Source organism: Xiphias gladius, chromosome 24, assembly GCF_016859285.1.
Source record: "Xiphias gladius isolate SHS-SW01 ecotype Sanya breed wild chromosome 24, ASM1685928v1, whole genome shotgun sequence".
NCBI classification, from domain to species: domain Eukaryota; kingdom Metazoa; phylum Chordata; class Actinopteri; order Istiophoriformes; family Xiphiidae; genus Xiphias; species Xiphias gladius.
The window spans coordinates 655,225-676,736 of record NC_053423.1 but is presented as its reverse complement, the minus strand read 5'-3'; the positions used below and the strand labels follow the sequence as shown (position 1 = coordinate 676,736).

The 21,512-nt window shown below is 38.3% G+C and overlaps 1 protein-coding gene and 1 long non-coding RNA gene across 2 annotated transcripts; both read left to right on the top strand.

The window, feature by feature from the left end:
- The first annotated feature begins 4,626 nt into the window (after positions 1-4,626).
- On the top strand, positions 4,627-15,435 carry LOC120786370 (ankyrin repeat and MYND domain-containing protein 2-like). Its single transcript, XM_040121804.1, has 10 exons — positions 4,627-4,693; positions 5,497-5,561; positions 9,365-9,503; positions 9,690-9,788; positions 9,871-10,031; positions 12,542-12,756; positions 13,933-14,068; positions 14,273-14,401; positions 14,513-14,636; positions 15,281-15,435. The coding sequence occupies exons 1-10, from the start codon at positions 4,627-4,629 to the stop codon at positions 15,433-15,435; spliced, it is 1,290 nt and encodes a 429-aa protein (XP_039977738.1).
- Positions 15,436-19,647: 4,212 nt separating this feature from the next.
- On the top strand, positions 19,648-21,285 carry LOC120785998. Its single transcript, XR_005706654.1, has 3 exons — positions 19,648-19,861; positions 20,917-21,022; positions 21,195-21,285. It is a non-coding gene; the product is annotated as an uncharacterized LOC120785998 (long non-coding RNA).
- Positions 21,286-21,512: the final 227 nt, after the last annotated feature.

Genomic DNA, 21,512 nt, shown 5'->3' with positions numbered 1-21,512 from the left:
GAGTTCAAAACCCAATTTTCCTGCAGAGAGAGTGATTTGCACGCTGAGCAATCTAAAAAGCCCCATTTGGAAATACCTTGGATTTTGGTCAGTAGACGGCAAAATTGTGGAAGCTCAAGATGCATGCAAGCTATGTAAGCCATGGTTAGCCTACAATTCCAGCACTAGCAACCTGAGGGCACATCCCGAAAATATACACCCAAGTAGTTATGTCTCTTATTATATAGGTTTCCCCTCTTATGGACATAATGCGCAAAAATAGATATTCAAATGACTCGAACCAATGTGTTTTTTCTAAGGAATAATAAAATGTAATTTTGGCCAATTTTGATGGTGCTAATGTGTGTCCTCAATGGACCAGCTGCCACTGGTGTGCTGAGAAGAAGAGTTAGCAACCACTCGGCCAAACATTATTTCACAAATGTTTAATTATACAGTATTATCAAACACTTTATTATTATTAGCCTCCATCAGCATCCTTGCATTCACTGTGGTGTGTGATCCTGGTGACTTTGGCCATGACATGATTGTTGGTACCAGACAGGCTGGTTTGAGTGTTTCAGAAACTGAATGGATTGATGGAAATTGGTGATCTCCTGGGTTTGTCATGCACAACAGTCTCTGGAGTTTACTCAAAATTGTGACAAAAACAAAAAACACCCAGTGAGCGGTAGTTCTGAGGATAGAAACAACTTGTTGATGAGAGAAGTCAGAGGAGAATGGCCAGACTGGTTGTGGCTGACAGAAAGGCTACGGTAACTCGGATAGCCACGTCCAACCTTGAGGCGGATGGGCTACAACAGTAGAAGACCCCGTTAGGTTCCAAGAACAGAAATCTGAGGCTGCAGTGGGCACAAGCTCACCGAAACTGGACAGATGAAGACTGGAAAAATGTAGCCTGGTGTAATTAATCTGGATTTCTGCTGAGGCAAGCAGATACTAGGGTCAGAATTTGGTAGCAACAGCATGAATCCATGGACCAAACCTGCCTTGTTTCAATAATCCAGGCTGCTGCTGGTGGTGTAATGGGGTAGGGAATTAGTGGGGAATTATTAATACCAATCAATCATGGTTTCAATGCCACAGGCTATCTGAGTATTGTTGCTGGCCATAAGCATCCTTTTATGGCCACAATTTACCATCTTCTGTTGGCTACTTCCAGCATTGCATCATGTCACAAGGCAAAAGTCATATCAAACTGGTTTCATGAACATGACAGCAAGTTCAGTGTACTTCCGTGGCCTCCCCAGTCACCAGATCTGAACCCAATAGAAAACCTTTGGGATATGGCCGAATTGGAGTATCAGCATGAATGTACAGCTGACAAATCTGCAGAAATGAGGTGATGCAATTTTGTCAACATGGACTAGAATCTCAAAGGAATGTTTCCAATATCTTCTGCAAACTCTGCCCCAAAGTGAGACCTTTTGGAGAGCAAAGGGAGACCTTACCCAGTATTAATATCGTATTCCTAATAAAGTGCTTGCTGAGTTTATAAAACAAATAGTTAAAAGTTCCCTTTGGAATTTTTACCTTTAGTAGTGCTATGGAGCTGTTTATTTAAGAATGGGTCCCTATTTTGTTTGTCTTGTACAAATATGAATACACGTGCATGCAGGTGACACGATACACATTCTTGCCAGTGGTTTCACTGTATTCCACTGATCTGCAGGTGGTTGTAAGGTGCCAACAAACACAGCAATGCACCAACAAAGACAGTTAAGAAGATGACTGCAAGCTAGTAAACATGGATGTTAACAATACAGGATTTGAAATGTTCAAAAAATTGGCTTTGTAAATGTTTTATGAGGAAGGAGATGCATTCAACACTTTTGTTTGACCTCAAGGATACACAGTGAGATTTGGTGAGTAACACTTAACTTAAATATACTCTTGCTAAACTTTAGTTTGTTTATATTTTTACAAGAAAAGTCCACAGGGCACTTTCAACATTAGTACATATTAATTCCAACAAATTACATGTAAGTAATCACTCCTAACTAGAGTATTTGAAAAAGTGAAAGCAAAAGGCAGGCAGTTTTACGTCTCTCACAAGTCTTCAGCTGGTGAATGTGTTTGCAATAAGCATAATTTACACACTCAGCTCTGATTGGGCAGTCACATTGCCTCTATACTTGTGCACATGGTAGTAGTTCATTTCCTGAATGATATTTCTTCATGTATTGTTTTTGTTATTCAAATCCTAGTAACTAAACTGTTCTTCCATTTTACAAGGGAATCAAAACGATTAAATAAAACTTGTAAAGTTGTTGCAAAAGTGCATCAGAGGACATCTGCATTAAGTTGAAGCTTTCTCTACTTTCCAACATCGTGCAGCTGAATGACGTTTGAAACGTAGAGTACTGGAGGGTAGTGCAAGTGTTTTTTCAAGGGTTAATTCAGAATAAATGGGTCACTGTTTGAGTCAGTTTGCGTGATGCTGGCATTACTCAGTGTCCCTGTCAGCCTATGATAGAATGGTGAAAGCTACTACTTTATGCAAAAAAACGCTTAAAATGAAATATGACTGGGCATATGAATACTGTAGTCTGACTGGTATATGTGTAGATATTGGGTGCTGGCATTAAACCAAAATATAATTAATTTCTCCCTGATTTTTTGTTGAAAGAGAGCACAGAACATGTGCTTTAGATCTGTCTGCAGCCACAAAACAAGCACTGTAATTTTTCAGTTAGACTTTAAAACAAACAAACAATTGAATGATACAGGTTGATAAAAGGATGGTGAGGACGAAAGCAATCACTTCTCTGTAAAATCATTGTGGACTTTGATCAACTTTCCGTTGATGGCATGGCTGTCACATAATAACATTCAAGCTTATTATTGGAATAAGTCTTTCAATATCTATGCACATACTGTAGGAACTCACACCTCAGCCACATGCTCTCTCTGATTCTAGTGTGCGTGTTTGTGTGTTTGTGTGTGAGTGTATGTGATTTAAAAATAACTAAAAATAACCCTTTAAGTTCTGGAAAGTAAATCAAGGGATTCAGCCTTGCATTGTTCAAGCCTGTGTGAAAAACGTCACAGTGTGTGTTCTCTCAAGAGGATAATAAGAAAAAGGTGGCATTAACAGGATCAGGTCTGTAATAGTCATTGAGGCCGGAGCCTATCCATGCATACGTTGAGACACAAGGCTAGCTAGCTAGCTAGCTAACAGTAATTACATCCATTCAATGTTAGTCTGATAAACTTTCAGTGAAAAAACAAAATACATTTACTTAAGTACTGTACTTAACATGAGTATTAAAGCCCAACCGATACTGGATTTCTGGGGCAGATGCTGATACCGATTTTAGGGAGTAAAATATTCCAATTGATATATCAGCCAATGTCCTTTACAAAAACACACACACAACACAGACACACACAGACACACACAGACACACGCGCGGACACACACACACACACACACACACACAAATATATATATATACAGACCGGTGACAAATTAAAGGAAAAACCAGAAAAATGAGTGGAGAAACAGGATGACAATGCCACCATCAATAGGGCACAACGGGTCACTGAATGGTTTGATGAGTGTGAAAATGATATGAAACGTATGCTACGACCTTCACAGTCACCTGATCTCCACTCAATTCAACACTTATGGGATTTTTTACCGACATATTAGACAGCGCTCTCCACCACCATCATCCAAACACTTAATAAGGGAATATCCTTTGGAAGAATGGTGTCCCATCCCTTCACTAGAATTCCAGAGACTTGTAAAATCTATGCCAAGGTGCACTGAAGCTGTTCTGGTGGCTCATGATGGCCCACTACCTTACTAAGACACTTTATGTTGGTTTTTCTTTTAATTTCTCACCCAATTGTATATATATTCATATATTCATAAAATGTACATATAGATTGGTTATAGGTTGTTGTTCCATTTGTAGTGGAGATGGAAGGTTTTGCTCAATGTTTATTATTTGTGTTCTGCTCTGCCCATGGACTATAAATGGAAATTAGCTAGTAGCTAAATTTGGTACAAATAATCTTTAAGATTGATCTATTTATGCATTTCCACCATTTCTAAATTACCCAAAGCATCTTTTTCTACATTATGTTCTATAAAAAAACAGTTTTCATATTGATGCATAATGGCCAACATATATGCCGATAACTGATAAATATGTGACACTATGGTGTCTTAACTGTGTTGTAACTGGAGGAGCTTCAGGCTGCTGTACAACAGGCAGGACACACCTAATACTTCACTGCTGGGGATTCTGAGCTTAATGAAAAATTTAACACAGTATTCAGAGTGATTAGTCAGAGGTGGACATCCCAATCTTATATTTAAAAACAACAAAGATTGAATCAAATGACATTTAGAATAATTACTACTATTCCTTTGAACATTTCTACTCAGCATACAACAGATGTCTCCCCCTTTGTTTAGTGGTATGTTCCAAGAATGGCTCAACTCTCAGTGGTGCTGGTTGTGTCTGAAGCTTTTCAGTCCACCTGTAGAGTAAAACATTTAGCTGAGCAGAACAACAGGGATTGTTTAAAGTGTCAGTATAACAGAAGAGATCCATACAGGCCAGGTTAGAGCCAGACACATCATTCACAGGAGACAAGAGCTGATCTGAGAGGATGGCTGCACCTCAGAAAGGAGATCTATCATCATCTGAGAGGAAGATCCTGCAAGTTATTGCTGCTGGTAAGTAGTTCTGCTCTGTTATAAGATTATACTTTTAGCATTCTTCACTCTGATTTTTTACAACTTATCATAAACATATTCTTAATTTTGTGTAAACTTTATATTTTAAAATCAGAATCAGTTTTATTGGCCAAATATATGCACATACAAGGAACTTGACTGTTTTTAGTTGCTCTCAGTGCACTTAGACAAAGTTCCATGAACAATTTGCAGGAGAATAGGTAGAAAGAGAAATACGGTTAAAGACAAGGACAGCAAGGCTGAAAAAAGATTACAAAAGTGTAATGGTGGACCATTGTAAACATGCTTTACACATTTTATTCCACGTACAGTACCATGTAAAAGATTAGGCACTCACTTCAGATCATTTTGTAGCACAAGAAATTGTCCAAACCTTGACATTGCAATGTATCAAAATCATTATCTACCATATGGTTTAAATGATATAAATGGAACACTAGGAAGGAGGTATAGGATCTATGTTCCTATATTTACTATCGAATTACGTAGGTTTTTTTTTACATAGGAAATTACTACAAAATTATTCAGAAATTCCAAACCCATAAAATAAAAGATTTACCAAAATCCTTTACAAATGATGTGTATGAACTGTATGGATGTTTGATACTTAGATACTGCATCACTACTCCAGCCAGGGCTCGAACAAAAAAAAAAAAAAAAAAAAAAAAAATCATGAATGTATTTGTGCAGTCTGCCCCCCATTGTTGCTTCTGTGTCTTGCTCTAAATTCCAAACTTCACACCTCTCAGTTACATTTTTACAAAGGTACTTTTGGTTTGCAGGTGATGTACAGGAGGCTGCCCAGCTGCTTGCTAGCAAAGAAGTACGAGTCAACTGTTTGGATGAGGTACGAAAATAGAAGGAACATTTGCTTTCATGTTAGCAGTTGTAAACAGTAGTTATAAACAGTAATTTATGTTTGACAAAAACTTGAAAAAAAATTACATTAGTGTTTGAAACTGCTGTTTCCAAGTTCAAAAGTAAATTTTCAGGCTCAACTAATTAATGTAGTTATGTTAAAATGAATATATTACTGTACTCAAATTGATCTATATATTAAAAGGAACAGGCAAACCACAAATTCAATATGGCTTGTTTCTTAACCCTAACAATAGTGTTTCTCAACCCTTTTTTTTTTTTTTTTTTTACTGTGACCCTATTTTACATGATCAAATCCTCAGTTCTAGGAAAATGTCCTGTAAATTTGAGTCTCTTTTACAGTTGTATAATAATAATAACAATAATCAAAAGCCATTTTTGAACAAACATCTATAATGTAAATATTAGCAGTCTTCCAGTATCATGTCTGCTCATCAATTGACCCTGTGTGGGGCCCCAAACCCAAGGTTGAGAACTCTGCCATAACCTTAAAAAAAAACGTGTGTTACAAAATGACAGCAATGAAGATGACTTTACCCTCCACCTAGTTCACTTGCTTCATCCATAATTCAACAGCTATGTCAATGTAACATATGTTATCCATTGTGATGGAAACATATGGAGATGACATTTGAGAGGCAGTTCACAGCACTCGACAGTGTTTGATAATAGAATCAGACCACTACATGTAGCTCACAGACTCCTTAATACTGCCTGTCTGTCACTATCAGGTGTGGTGACAGAGCTTAAGATCACTACCCACACAGTCACCTTTACTCACAAGATAGACATCTTACAATAGTGCAAAAGTTTACCTCTGATACAGTTTCAGGTACACAGTCCGTTATTAAATAACAGTTAAATTTGATTAAGTTCCATTTAGAGTTGCTGGTATTTCACTTGTGTGTAATAATTTTAAACTAACTTATACTTCTAATAAACTATTTTATATTTTTATCCCACGACATTTATTTAACAGCTATAGGTACTTTGCAGAGTAAGACTTTATACAAAATATAAGATCAATTTGTAAAATATGATGCATTGTTATAGGTTAAACTACCAATAGTATATAGTGTAGTGGCTAAAATTACCATCACCATGAGCTGCTACCTAGCTAACAATTTAAATCTCCTTAATATAATATCATAATTAATCAATATATGTAATATGTATATATTGTATGTAATAGTAATCAAATAACACAATAATAGGCAGAGAAGAAGCTGGACTTGGTGAGTGAGATGTAATGGTCCAACTTGATATAGTTGGCCCCACCTCCAAGCACAGAACTGGCTCTGGAATCTAACTCCTGGAGAGGGTCTGGGCTGCCTAGGGTGTGGTGCGCTGGGCAGGTGTGGTGACATTCATAAGCGCCCAGCTGAATGCTGCTGTGTTGGACTTCTACCCGGAGAATGAGAGGGTCACCTCCATGCATCCGCAAGTTGCTGGGAGACAGGCTGTGACTGATATATGTGCTTATGCACCAAGCAGCAGTTTGGCGTATCTGGCGTTCTTCAACAAGCAAAAAGCTTGAAGTCTCTGGGTGTTGTGCTGGAAAGGTCACCACCTGGGGAGTCTATAGTCCACCAACAATGGAGAGACCCAGAGGCGGGTAATTGGGTGGAACTGACTGCGTGATCTGAACCCATCTGGTGTTTTGTTGTTGGACTTCTGTGCTCACTGGGTTGGCAATAACAGACACCATGTTTGAGCATAGGGTGTAGTTGGTACAAGAACACCCTAGGCATAAGATCAGTGATTGACTTTGTGGTCGTATTATCAGATCTGCTGCTGTATTTCTAGCACACTCGGGTGAAGAGAGGAGCAGAGCTGTCAACTTATCCCCACCTGGTTGTGAGTTGGATCAGATAGCAGGGGAGGCTGCTGGACAGACCTGGTAAACCCAAACATGTACTGAGCGTGGCCTGGCAACGCCTCTGAGGAGACTTTGAAGACTTGGGGAAAGCCTCATCCCTCACTCACTTCCTCACTCACTAAAAAGGGGGGACTGGAGGGTGTGCTCCAGTTATTGAGGTATCACACTGCTCAGCCTCCAGGGAAAACAGATGGCAGGGTGCTGGAAAGGAGACTCCAACCAAATGTCCAGCCTCTGATCCAGTGAAGCAATGTGGACTCTGACTTGGATGTGGAACAATGGACCAACTTTTCCCCTTGAAAGGTTACTGGAGGGGTTGTGGGAGATTTCTCGAACAGTCTACATGTGTTTTCGGGACCTGGAGAAGGCTTACGACTGTGTTGTATTAGTTTTAGTCAAATTTTAGTCATTTGATTTCTGTTTGTTTTAGTCTAGTTTTAGCCAACAAAAACTAACATTTAGTATAGTTTTTGTCAGTGACAATTTTGTCTCATTTTCATCATACATTTCATCATCTTTTTGTATAGTTACCATGGTTACAGGTGTCTCTTGCAAGGTGTCCATGTCATTATGCTCTGCAGTAGTACAGACTAACTCAACTAAGTAAGTCCACTTAGCATTTCCAAACTGTCTGTTTGAACAGAATTGCTCTCTCTCGTCTAATCTTGTACAGTCGTTCCTGCTAACTAGCAGTAGTGCAGTTACCTGCACTGTTCACTGCAGAGCAGTGAGTCGTACAGAAGGTGGATTCACTTGCTTGTTGACTAAAATACTGATCATTTTCTGGGTTTAGTTTGAGAGGAGAGGCTATATCGTTGCATCAATACTGCGATGATTTAGATGGACTGCCAAAATTAATCCTGACATTTACTCACTCCACGTGATAGCGACACTAAAGATGAAAGCTGACTGAAAGCAACGTTAATGTTACCTACACATCCACATATAAATGTCAGCATGTTTGCCTCCATGTTTTCGTAGTTCATCTCAGCTGTTTTGTTGCTGCCTTTTTTCTAATTCTCAGTGGATTTTAAATTAATTTAGTCCATATATCCGTTGATTCCATTCCAAGGACAGGTAACATCATATAACATTACTTACAGACACATAACTTTGCAACATGTTTCTTATTTATAGTAATGCAACAGGACATATATATATATATATATATATATATATATATATATATATATATATATATATGTATATACACACACACAAACACACATATATCTATATAAATATATATTTATATATTATATATATATATTTATATATATAGCACAGATATGTGATAGACCACACCCACTTGCACCAATCAACATGGCACTTCAGATTTTGGTTAATACTTGATCATGTTCACCAAATTTGGTGAGATTCTGTCCACCAAGTTTTGAAGTACACATTTTTGGTATTTGTGGCGCCCTCACTGGTTGGACTCAAAATGCTTTTGTAGGCCTATTTCCAAACACAGACTGTAAAAGCCACTGGCCAACACCTGCTCAGCAGCAAACAGCAGACAGACACAGTTACAGAATATCTGGTAAACATAGTGGAGCATTTAGCAGCTAAAGAGCCAGGTATTTCCCTCAGGAGCTGGTAGAGACCAGAAACAGAGCTAAAAGACACAAACACTACTCCAAATGAATGATACTGTTGCGCTGTGTCTACTGGATGTGCAAATATGCTAACATGTCTCAACAAGTAGTGTAGCAGCCGTATCAGTTTTAAAGGTGATAATAATATATTAATCGCTTTCAGCTTGTTGTCCTGCCCCCAAGAGGTCAAACAAATCATTGTTAATGCTGTTTAAGTAAATACCTGGCTTATTTCTTTCTCTACATATCAACTAACTCCTCATGTAATGTTGTCTGTCTCCTTTGTTTCTTAAGTATGGCATGACTCCACTGATGCATGCAGCATATAAGGGCAAGGCAGATATGTGTCGTTTGCTGCTGCAGCATGGGGCCGACGTGAACTGCAACCAACACGAATGTGGATACACTGCTCTCATGTTTGCTAGCCTGTCAGGTATAACTGTTTGTGTCACTCAGTTTTGCAGCATTTATTGTAAGATTGTCTTGAACTGCTTTTTATTAATTTAAATCTGATTTCACTTGACAAAGATTAAAACTCATTTTAGTTTAGGTAACTCATCGTTGGTACAATTCAGTGTTTTACTTCTAAATATCAAACCACTGATTCCACCTCCTTCAGGCAAGACAGACATCACCTCAATGATGCTTGATGCAGGAGCAGAGACAGACCTGGTGAATTCAGTGGGTCGCACTGCTGCTCAGATGGCAGCATTTGTAGGTGAGACAGTTAAAGACTGTAATGCTAGTTATCTACTGACTGTGAGGTTGCTTACATCTTAACCTCTACTTTTTCCTTCCAGGCCAGCATGACTGTGTAACAGTTATCAACAACTTCTTCTCACGGGCAAGGCTGGAGTACTTCACCAGACCACAGGGGCTGGAAAGGGAGCCCAAGCTGCCCCCAAGGCTGGCAGGGCCCCTGCACAAGATCATCATGACCACCAACCTCAACCCGGTCAAGGTTAGGCCTGCTAATGAGCTGAAACATACCCACTTAATCACAGGTTCACTGGCACATGATTCCAGAAGTGCATTTCAATTTTTAATTTTTTATTCTCTCCTTACTGTGGTTGTTCTTCCCAACTACGTCTAAAGCACTAGGGATTGTTTTGTTGTTCTTAGTTGTGAGGCTAAAAATGTGAGGTTTGTTCTGAGGGTTGATCTAGAGAAAAGGCCATGGATTATTAAACATGGGTAAAACATAGGAGTAGGTGAAGAAGTTCAGCACATTTCCTGTCAGTCTGCCTATTAAATGTAGATGTTACAGGGGCTGTGGAATATTGGAATATAGGTTGTGATGCTAAGAGAACTGTCATAGGGTTACAAAAATAACAATGAATCTCTATCTGTGGCCCATAGCAAATTCATTGCTATATGGCTTATAGTCACAATAGTTTGCTTTGGATTAACTGTTAGATGGAGCACTTAACTATCTGCCAACCAACTTTGATTTACCATAGTTACTACAATCCATCCTGCAGGGGAAATTAATATCTGTACTTCATTTCATGGCAATACATCTCATTGTTATCGAGAAATTTCACTTTGAACCAAAATTTCTGTGGTTGCTGCTAGTTAAAATGTCAAAAAACATTTTAGGTTAGATTTGGAATAAGTAAAATCTAAGTTAAATGGCACCACGCAGTTCCTATTACTTTCCTGGTATCCTGTTTATTCTTCAGTGATTTCAGACAACAATAGTGACTGCATCCTTAAACAGAATAAGGGTTCTTGTTAATGGCATTAGTATAATGGTGATATGTAGTGCTAAAGATTCATTTCACAGAAGGGATGGGGCAGCCCATGCAGATTTGCTTCTAGGCTTCAGAAGTATTTCTATGGGTATAAAGATCACATAGAACATTAAAGGGCTTAAAGGTTAAGTGAGAAAAGACATTCAATAGCAGACTTTTCATTTTTTGTACAGATATTCATGGTCACCAGATTAAAAATCATAATGATTTTGCTGATCTCCTGACTGGCTCTATGGATAGCAATGTTGTTTGGTTGGTCCACCACTTTTGTCTACAGTGCATTTAGAAAGTATTCAGACCCCTTTTTTCACATTTTTTTAAGTTGTAGCCTTATGCTAAAATCATTTAAATAATTTTTTTCTCTCATCAATGTACACTCAATACCCCATAATGAAAGCGCGGAAGCAGAATTTTATTAAAAAGTAAAAACTGAAATATCACATTGACACAAGTATTCAGACTTGTATTCAGTCCTGTCTATGATCTCTGCAGGCAGTTCCCTCGATCTCAGGGCTTGGTTTTCGCTCTGATATTCATTGTAAGCTGTGACCTTATATAGACAGGTGTGTGCCTTTCCTAATCCTGTCTAAACAATGGAATTTATCACATGTGTACTCCAATGAAGGTGTAGAAACATAGCAAAGGTGATCAAGAGAAATGGGAGGCAACTGCACTAAATTTAAATTGTTATAGCAAAGGGTCTTTATACTTATGTGAATGTTATATTTCAATTCTTCATTTTTAATAAATTTGCAAAGATTTCTAAAATTCTGTTTTTGCTTTGTCAATATGGGGTATTTAGTGTAGATTGATGAGGCAAAAAATGATTTTAAACTATTTTTGCATAAGGCTGCAAAATAACAAAACGTGAAAGAAATTTAAGGGGTATGAATACTTTCTGAATGTACTGTATACTATTAATATCTCAACGATTTGATGGACTGCCCCTAAGATTTTGTAGAGGCATTCATGATCCCCAGAGGATGATTCTGACTTTTTCTCTTGTTCCACTATGAGGTTGAATTTTTTGTTTTTTTTGGTGAAATTTCTTGACAACCATTGGATGGATTGTCATAAAATTTGGTAGAGATATCCGCAGTGCCTTCAGGATGAATTGTCATGATTTTTCATCCAGCACTATCATCACGTCAAAATTCTAATTTGTCAAATACTTAGTTTTCTGACCAAATATCTGCAAAAATAATGACATACCAGTTAGCCTCAGCTTTGTGTTTAGTGCTAACTAGCAAATTTTATTATACTATCACACTAAACTAAAATGTTGAAAATAGTAACTTTTCCATTCTAAACATTACCATTGTCCTTAGGAGTATGTTAGCATGCTGAGGTTAGCATTTAGCTCAACGCATAGCTATATGGAGATACAGCCCCACAGAGCTGCTAGTATGGTTGTAGACTTTCAAGTCTTGTTTTAGGGTAGTTTGGTGGGTCCTCAGTATTTCTTCATATTTTTATTATTATTCTTTGTGTGGACCTTTGCTGATAGTATATAATAAACAAAAATGTATAGTCAGAGGGAAAGGATGAGGCTATTTGCTTTCTTTTATTTGACATCTGCTGGGCTTCTTTCCAGGGAATGAGGGATTGGATGTCCTGTATGTACCCTCTCCTCCCTGTCTCAATTAATGAGACTATTTCTGCCCTCAGAACAGCTAAGCCCAGCAAAGTTTGTCTAACCAACTCTCCAAATTGTCAGATAGTCATGCTGGTGAAGGAGAACCCTTTGCTAGTGGATGTAACAGCTCTGGAGAAGTGTTACCAGGTGATGGACCTGCTTTGTGACCAGTGTGTGAAGCAGCAAGACTTGAACGAGGTCCTGGCCATGAAGATGCACTACATCAGCTGTGTGCTGCAGAAATGCCTGGCCTTCCTACAGAAACAAGATGACAAGCTAGATGCACTTGTCAAGAGGTGAGGGTTATGAGTATAATAATTCTGTTTTCCTCTGAATATACAGTGGCTTCAGAAAATATTCAGACCCCCTCATTTTTGTACACTGTTTTGTTTTATAGGATTAATTGTAAATGGATAACATTGCCATTTTCGCCCACAAATCTGCACTCAATAAACCATGATGACAAAGTGAAAACATGTTTCAGGACATTTTTGCAAATTTATTAAAAATCAAAAACAGAAATCTCTCCTTTACAAAACTATTCAGACCCTTTGCTGTGGCACTTCAAATTGTTGTCAGGTGCATCTTGTTTGCTTTAATTATCCTTAAGAGCTCAATGGTAACAGTGCTTCAGAAATCCTCTGCAGTGATGGGAAAACCTACCAGAAAGACGTCAAGTCAGCATCACTCCATCAGTCAGACCTTTATGGTAGAGTTGCTAGATGGACACCACTTTGCATAAAAGGCATATGACAGCCCACTTGGAGTTTGCCACACGTAATTTAAAGGACTCTTGGAGCATGAGGAAAAACATTCTGTGGTCGGATGAGACAAAAATTGAACTCTTGGGGCAGAACTCCAAGCATTGTGTCGGGTAAACACCAGGCACTGCTCATCAGCCAAAGCCCAAATTTAAACCCAATACAATATCTCTGGAGGGATCTTAAAATGGCAGTTCACAGATGCTTCCCATCCAATCTGATGGAGCTTGAGAGGATATGCGAGGAAGAATGGGATAAAATACCTAAATTCAGGTGGCAAAACTTACGGAAACGTACCCAAGAAGACTTGAAACTGCTGCCAAAGGGTCCTTTACAAAGTAGTGAATCATTAGATAAGTCAATCAGACTGAACAGTGTGAGCATAAAAGTTGTACATTTTGTAGATTCCAGATTTTCAGATATCTCTGAAAACTAAGAATCTGCCTTTACACCAATACAATGAAGATGATTGGAGTTTTAGCAGAGGTCAAGGAGCCAAGATGATCAGTCATGGTCATCTTCATGGGCCCCTAATTATTTACAAAAAATATTATTGGAATCTAATTCAACTAGTTACAATATATAGTGTAAAATGAGAGTTTGGTTGTGCTACAAGAAAGCCCATGGAGAGCCTATTGTAATCATAAGCATAATAAATGGTATCTCTTCTTTCTGTTTTCCTTAACCTGCTTTAATGCTGCCGGGTCCCAGTCTGTTGAGGGGGAGAGACAGTGATGGCTTCCCACAGTACCAGGAGAAGTTCATTCGCGACTGCATCAGGAAGTTTCCTTACTGTGAGGTCACACTCCTTCAGCAGCTGGTGAGGAGCATTGCATCAGTAGAGATTGTAAGTGAAGAAGATTTCAGAGAATTGAAACCTAGTATATAACCTATAACATATAATTTTTAGCAAAAGGCCTTTGGAAAATAGTGTCAGTACAGTGGTTAACAGTAGTTGATGTTAGTGGATGTGGATGTTACTGATTAATTATTTTCTTTTTAACCACTGTTGTTGATATAACTTTAATACACAATTGTAACTTGTTTCCAGGGAAATGACCCAACAGCATTCTCAGTGCTGACGCAGGCCCTGACAGGTCAGATGGCGTTTGTAGATGCTGACTATTGTGCTACATGTGGGGAGAGGGGAGCAGACAAAAGGTGCTCCCTTTGTAAAACAGTAAGTCAAAGTCTGTTAAAAGCCCCCATCTTCAATATAATTCCATCATGTCATCAATAATCTCCATGTTGAACTACCTCTGGGCCATGTTCTCTTTTAATTGTGTTCAAGGTAAATTATTGCAGCTTGACCTGCCAAAAACTCCACTGGTTCACCCATAAAAAGATGTGCAGATCTCTGCAAGAGCAGAATGTCAACTTGGAGAAGGACACTCCAAGGTTGAAAGAACTGAAAGGTGCTCATCTTTTATCTGTGTTATACAGTTATATACTGTACACGTGTGGGTCACAGAGTTTGATCTGGGGACATATTGTTTATGGTTGCCTGTGGGTTGCTCTCTTCCCCCATCTCTCTTTGTATTGGCTATTTATCCCATTGCCTTCAAGTACCTGTCAGGGTAATTCCAGCATGTGTTTCCAGGTGTTGGGAGTGTGAAAAAAGTTGCATAAAGCCTTTGGTGTCTCCTGGACCTGTGTCTTATGTATGTCCTCAAGTGATGTTATGTGACTCGGCATTGGCTGGGGCTTTAGACTACAAAGTTTGAAAAAAAATCCAGGGGTCTTGAAGAAGTGAGCTGACCAGACATCTGTAGACAGCTCCTCATCTCTGCTTGGGGGAACAGCTTGAGGCTACATTAGCTGCTACTAGCATAACACACTCCAATTTCCAAGTAAACTGTCAGTGGTTGAGTTGCATTGTGGGTAATGTAGGGACCTATTAAAGCACCACAAACCAATTTTCAATTAATTTCATTTGACTTATAGATGCAAAATATAACGCAGTTATGCAGCAGGACAGTGAAATTTTTAGCCGGTACTGTATGTACTCTATGTATGCCTTCTTGTGCTAATTACTGTGTGAATCTCTGCTCCCTGTCAGATGATGAAAGCGACCTGGTGATGGAGACAGCCAACTTCCTGCAGGAGCTGTGTCTGCGGGCGGAGGAGAAGGTGGCTGCTGCTGGAGGCTACCCTGCAGAGCTGCTTGCCTGTCCCTCCACCTCTGCTGAGGGACCATCCTGCACACAAGACTGAGGCAGGACAACCAATCAAGGATCCTGAACAATGATTCTTTTTCATCTCTTTTTGTGAATCTTATCAAAAGTCACATATGGAGAGGCAGGGCCTAACAGAAACCATGTCAGCAGGATACATCCTTTTTATATATTTCACACAAAGCTATGTAGTTTTAGATCAGCCATGATACAAAGCTGTTCCTGGTAACTTTACACACTGGCAGCTGCAAAAAATATTAGTATTAGGATTTTCCAAATTAAAATAAGAAATCTTATAAGTTGTTGCCAGCAAATAGCCTTGTTATTGTGATAAATGAATAATAAAGGCATAAAGTGAATTCTAATGCTAGCTTTCCTGGGAGGAAAAATTGCTCACTAATGTTAAGGAGACTGTTCAGACATCTCTAAACTTGACTCCCCATATTGATCAAAAAAATCTACAGTATGTCATCTCAAATATTGAGGAATTGACCTCCTTCTTTCTCATATATTTCATTGTGTAACTTTATGTGTGAGATTATATTTTCTCCACATTCTATCAGTTTTTTAGCAAGATACTTCAAAACATTATGAATGAATTTGCACATAGTCCCACGGAAAGGTTATTTATAGGTCGAAACAATAGATTAATATCACTTAGAAACAGATTTACAAGTTTGTGTGCATATCAACAGACAGAAGAGAAAAATCATTTGCCCAGTGAGGGTGCTGGAGCGCTGGCTGTGTGGGGCTATTGTAAGGTAAAATTGTAAAAAAGAAGCTAGAACAGGGACCGCTGTTCCAGGCGACCATAAATTGCAACAATTGAGACCTTCAGTGGATTTCGTTCTCCATCTCTTTCTCGTCATTTCCTGTGATCGCTTTACTGTAACAATTTAATAAAGGCATATAGAGCCAATAAATGATGAAAAATAGAGGCAAGAACTTTTTTTTCATATATCCTGTCGTGTTTCAGGTACAGATTAACTCTCTTGCTACAGAAGAACATTGATATTAGACGATTCTGCAACACCCCAAATTATGTTCAGTTATATTCCCAATTTAAATTTAAAAGTCTCAATTTCAACATATCTGTGCATGTCAACTATGGTATATTTAATGAAAAATTGTGGCTGTGGAAAATAAACTACAGTTAAGGTGTGGTTAGGGTTAGGCAACACAAACCATTTGTTAAGGTTAGAGAAAGATTGTAGTTACTGTCAAAAAAAAGGCAAATGTTTGTGATAGCATTTGTGAAAGCACGCAAACTCCAGTCTCTTGCATAAATCAAATGCACTAAAATGGCATCTGTCACCTCAACCTCCCATCTCTTAACTTTGTGCCTCACTAAATAAAATGCACACTACTTCCTGGATTGGCACGGAACATTGGCACTGGACGTAATTTTGCAGACTTATACATATGGACATACATGTAATTGTGTGCATCTCCTGGACCGAATCAAGTTAGTTTTGGGTCATGGAAGTTATCAACGTTTGCTGAAAATCTTATAGAATCGGAATTTGTTGACCTTTAAATTACCTTGGTGATAGCAATCTCTCTACTGGTGAGAATGAGCAATTTTGCAGTGTCAACAGGAACACTGTAACATGGTCCATAGTTGAGTTACACCACACAAACATCAGGGTGGCCCTCTAGTAATGTGGGACAATAGCACCAGGCAATCAGGGGTCTCAGATCCACAGTTTTTACCTGAAGGAAACCTTGTATCATCTGTGGCCATGTGAATTCAGGGCCAATAACGGGGGGTGGTTTCTTATCAGTTGGTTAGGAAACAGTTTGGGCCGAGAATTTAATTGGTTTTAATTAATGTCAAGCAAGATCTATTGTGATCTTAGTGGTTACAACATGTGAGTTTCATTTTCAGTACAGGACATAGTAATATATCCCTAAATAACATAATAAGTGCAACATGACCTCTAATCAAATCAAATTTTCTTTTGTGCTGTCTTTATTAACAATATTTTTCATGGATTGTACATCATTTTAACTCTAAATGCAAAATGTATAGATATATGTCAGGTTGAGAACTGCATTGTGTATAGTTGCTTTTAGACATGGGGGTTATCCTTACATTGCACCCTGCATATTGTATCATAAATCAGGAAGAGACTTTGCTTTAGTGTGATTAGAATACAAAGCTGTGTATTGTTTAGAAGCTGTTTTAGCCAGTCACATCACAGAAAACACACAGCTCAGTTCTGTATGTAGGATCAGACACAGCTTTGTACAAATGCAGTAATGAACTACAAAAAGAGAATTATTGTATTTATGAAAAATACTTGACTTGATTTTCCTGAATTCAACTGTAAAATTACAGTTGTGTTATCATGGCAGTATTTCATAATATGAGCGTAACTGTGTTCTTTGTGAGGTCTTGGAAAGGCTGTATTTTATCTAGTGATGTGTATTTTATCATTTTAGATATGTTTTTTTGTTTTATTGTTAAAGTAGCTGGCCATGTCTATCAGTCTAACAAAATGGTGGAATTGAAGGCTGTAACATTAATCCTGTAGTTGCCTAACCTGGTGACACTGGTGACTACTTACTCAGCCTATTGTCTGCCTTACCTTTTAAAATGAATAAAGTTTGCTTACACCAAATGAACTGGGAGAAATTAGTTTTCCAGCTATATTGATATGCATACAGATATTCAAAATATCAACACCAAGTTTAAAACCACTGTGGTACTGGTCCTTTTTATCGATTAAAAAAATTAGAACAACACCCCCAAAATGAAAATGTTGGACACAGCCTGCATTTCCATGAGCGAGGTACTACTGTACGTAAGATACAGTAGTACCTCCCTTTCTAAACTGACTCACAACTCCTAATGTCCTTGCACCTTAAAGGGGCTACATGTAAGTTTTCTCTGCTGCCGAACATGGTTACGAGATGGGCCGACCGGGCCAGGGCTGGCTGGTTAGCATGCTAACTTCAGTAGAAGAAAAAAAGTGATAGAAATAGAGGCAAAATTAGAATAAACATTGACGTTGCTTTCCACTGCCAGAGACAGTTCTTGGGGACTAAAAGAATGAAGTTTGATGCTGAACTTGCAACATTTCTTGTAGTCTGGTAAGTAAACAGCTCTTAATGCTAACGTTGGCTTTGAAGGGGTAGCAAAATTTTACATACAGCATCTTTAACTGTGAAGATGTGATCATAACTGTTTTTGGGCCAGCTCAATCAAGAAATAGCGCTGGGCAGTCGAAACTAAAGCAAAGACAGTTGAAAATGTTTGAACCTGAGCCTAAAGTAAGACTCATTAAGTCTTGTGCCAAGACTTAATGAGTCTGCTTCATAAACATACAGTGTTGGCAGGAAATACAACAGCATGAACACCTACCAACACCTCCAAAGGTCACTAATTAACATATTGTAACTTGTTTGTTTGTTACATTTTCATTTATGTAAAGATTAATCACAATTTGTGGTTTGAGGTTGAGTTACAAGCTGGAACTATTTCTTGATGAACAGCTTCTGGGTGCAGAGACTGTGCTGTTTTCGACCGCAGCAGGCCGCTGGTGCTTTCAGAATAAAGCTGTAAAAAGCCACCATCCACTCCCTGTTCAGCAACAAACAGCAGAAAGACACAGTTAGAGACTAGCTGGTAAACATAGTGGAGCATTTAGCAGCTAAAGGACCAGATATTTCATAGATCACAGATCTACTTACTAACTTATAGGAGTTAGTAAAAACAAAAAACGGAATGGAAAATAGGATATAGATTCATCAGGTGGACACAAACACCACTCAAAATGAATGATTATATTGCTACTGGGTGTATAAATAAGTAAATGTTTGCTAAGTAAATACTAAGTTCACCTCATAAACTTAAAAGGTGATGATATGTCAGTGTTGTGTTCACAATAAAAGTTAAATAAAATAAAAGTGTAAGTATTGGCATTGAACTCAACTAAGAGTTGAAATAAAAAATGTATAAATTGTGCTGAGCTGATGAGATGTGCAAAGGTGTATACAAGTATATATATATATACAAATCATCAGCTGGCTCTGTCCCTGATTTCAACCCACTCTTTGGTCCAGTCGTTCAGGTGCACTCTGAGTTATTTCTAGGAGTGATGTCTCCCCTTGGATGGAGACAGTAGTCAGGGGAGGTCTACAACCAGCTTCTTCATCTTAATGATGTTCAGCTGCAGATGGTTTAGTCTGCAACACTCATCAAAGTCCTCCACCTGGCCCTTGTGTTCTGTCTCCTTTTGCTCATTGATACACATAATACACACAACAGCAGTGATCAGAGAACTCCTGCATATGGCATGACTTTGAGCTGTAACTGAAGTCTGATGTGTATAGAGTGAACAAGAATGGAAAGAAGAGGGTTAATTTTTGGAGCCCTGTATTGCTCACCACCATATCTGACACTGCTGGTCAGGTAGTCAAAGTTAATATGGGGAAGAGAAGGATTTCATATTGAATTACAGGTATTTCTTTTACATTTTCATTTTGGCTTTAGAAAAGAATTTATTTGTTTTGATTATGGCATACAACTCAGCTGAAATATCACAACTAATGATGTGATATTTGGGAGATTTAAGATCACCGGGGGATGCCTCTAAGGTTCACTGTTGTCTCCACTCTTATTTATCTTTGACAATTGTTTTAAGAACGCAAATAAATTCAGGAACTCAAATTTGGAAGCAAATTATAAAATTGCTTTGTTTACAGATTATTGTCTTTTTTTTTTTTTTTTTTTTTTTAAATCTTTTTTCTACTTGTAAGTAGATGTGTTGTGTAGGCCTGATCATTACATTCACTATGTGTAGGATTAGGAGAAGACCATTCTCACAGCAGACAATTTACCTTGTCACAGGAGGAAATGGTATAAGATATAAGTCTGACATTAATGTCTGTCCCATTACCTGTTCCAATAATAAGCAATGCCATGCCTGTGAATGTACTGTAATAGGGATCATACACCTACTGTAAATGGAAGGCAGCCGTTACAAAGGTTAGTGGTTACACCTGTTGACAAGTCAAAGCAACTGCTATGAGAAAAGTCAGTAGATGTTTCCCAATTCCATACTACAGACTTATTTTTGTGATTGTGATTATGCAGTGTGGTTACTGTGGAAAAATGACCAAACTAAGTAAACTCAAAACAGTCTGTATGCATACTTTTGATATATGCTACCATCCCATAATGCAATGCACAAAAGAAATGGAGGAGCGGTCCTGGCCCCAAATTACCAGGGAATGGTACTTGTCAGCAGTGAATTGCGAGTGAGAAATGCTAGTAGACAGGTTGGTTCTGACTTTGCTGCATTTTCTTGCAAAGTAGATTAATGTGATATGGTTTTTAGTGTAGACTTACGAATTATTAGTTTTATTTATATGAATGTATATGCTGAGACGATGTATTGTTGTATGTATTGTGTATTGTATTTTTATGTTTTTATGATTGTCTTATGTTAAAACCAAAGGCAAATTTCCACATTGTGGAAAATAAAGTTTTCGTATTCGTATTCCTATGTCTCAGCTTCCTAAAGAAAAGTCTGGCTTCCGAAAACAAAAAGAAAGAAAAGAAAGACGGGAGAGGGAAAAGAAAGTTCAACAGTATGCCACCCAATTTTACACAAAGAAAGGTGGGTGCATTCATTGAGTAGTGGAAATTAACCTGTTAGCTTAGTCCATTGTGAAATAGGCTCCCCTAACATCAGTTAATTAATATCTTCACAGAAACATACCTAATCAAGGCAGGCAACCTTTTAGTAAGCTATTCATACTAAATCAGTCCCTGCCCCTGCCTGGTGCTAGGCTCGACAGATTCAACTTCAGGCCAGCAGCCCTGTCTCCCATTCCCCATACTCCCTCAAATGAACCAGCCCTACTCCCAACAGAAGGAGGTGAGCAGCATTGTGTTGAATGACATGTCATATGGCATAATGCAGGGGGTCTGTGGCAATTTACGTTTTTATTATTGTGAAAAAAAGAAAAATTATTAAATCCTTTTCAATGATGAGAACATTTTAACTGTATAAGATGGCCTTTAGTATATTTCCTATAGAGGGTTTTAGTCTTGCATCAAATAGTGAATAATACCGTATGCAGAATGTTGCATGCATGTCTGCACAG

Coding starts and splice junctions, on each gene's coding strand:
- LOC120786370 (XM_040121804.1), top strand. CDS start 4,627: ATGGCTGCACCTCAGAAAGGAGATCTATCATCATCTGAGAGGAAGATC. Junction 4,694..5,496: donor CCTGCAAGTTATTGCTGCTG/GTAAGTAGTTCT, acceptor TTTGGTTTGCAG/GTGATGTACAGGAGGCTGCC. Junction 14,069..14,272: donor GCATTGCATCAGTAGAGATT/GTAAGTGAAGAA, acceptor ACTTGTTTCCAG/GGAAATGACCCAACAGCATT.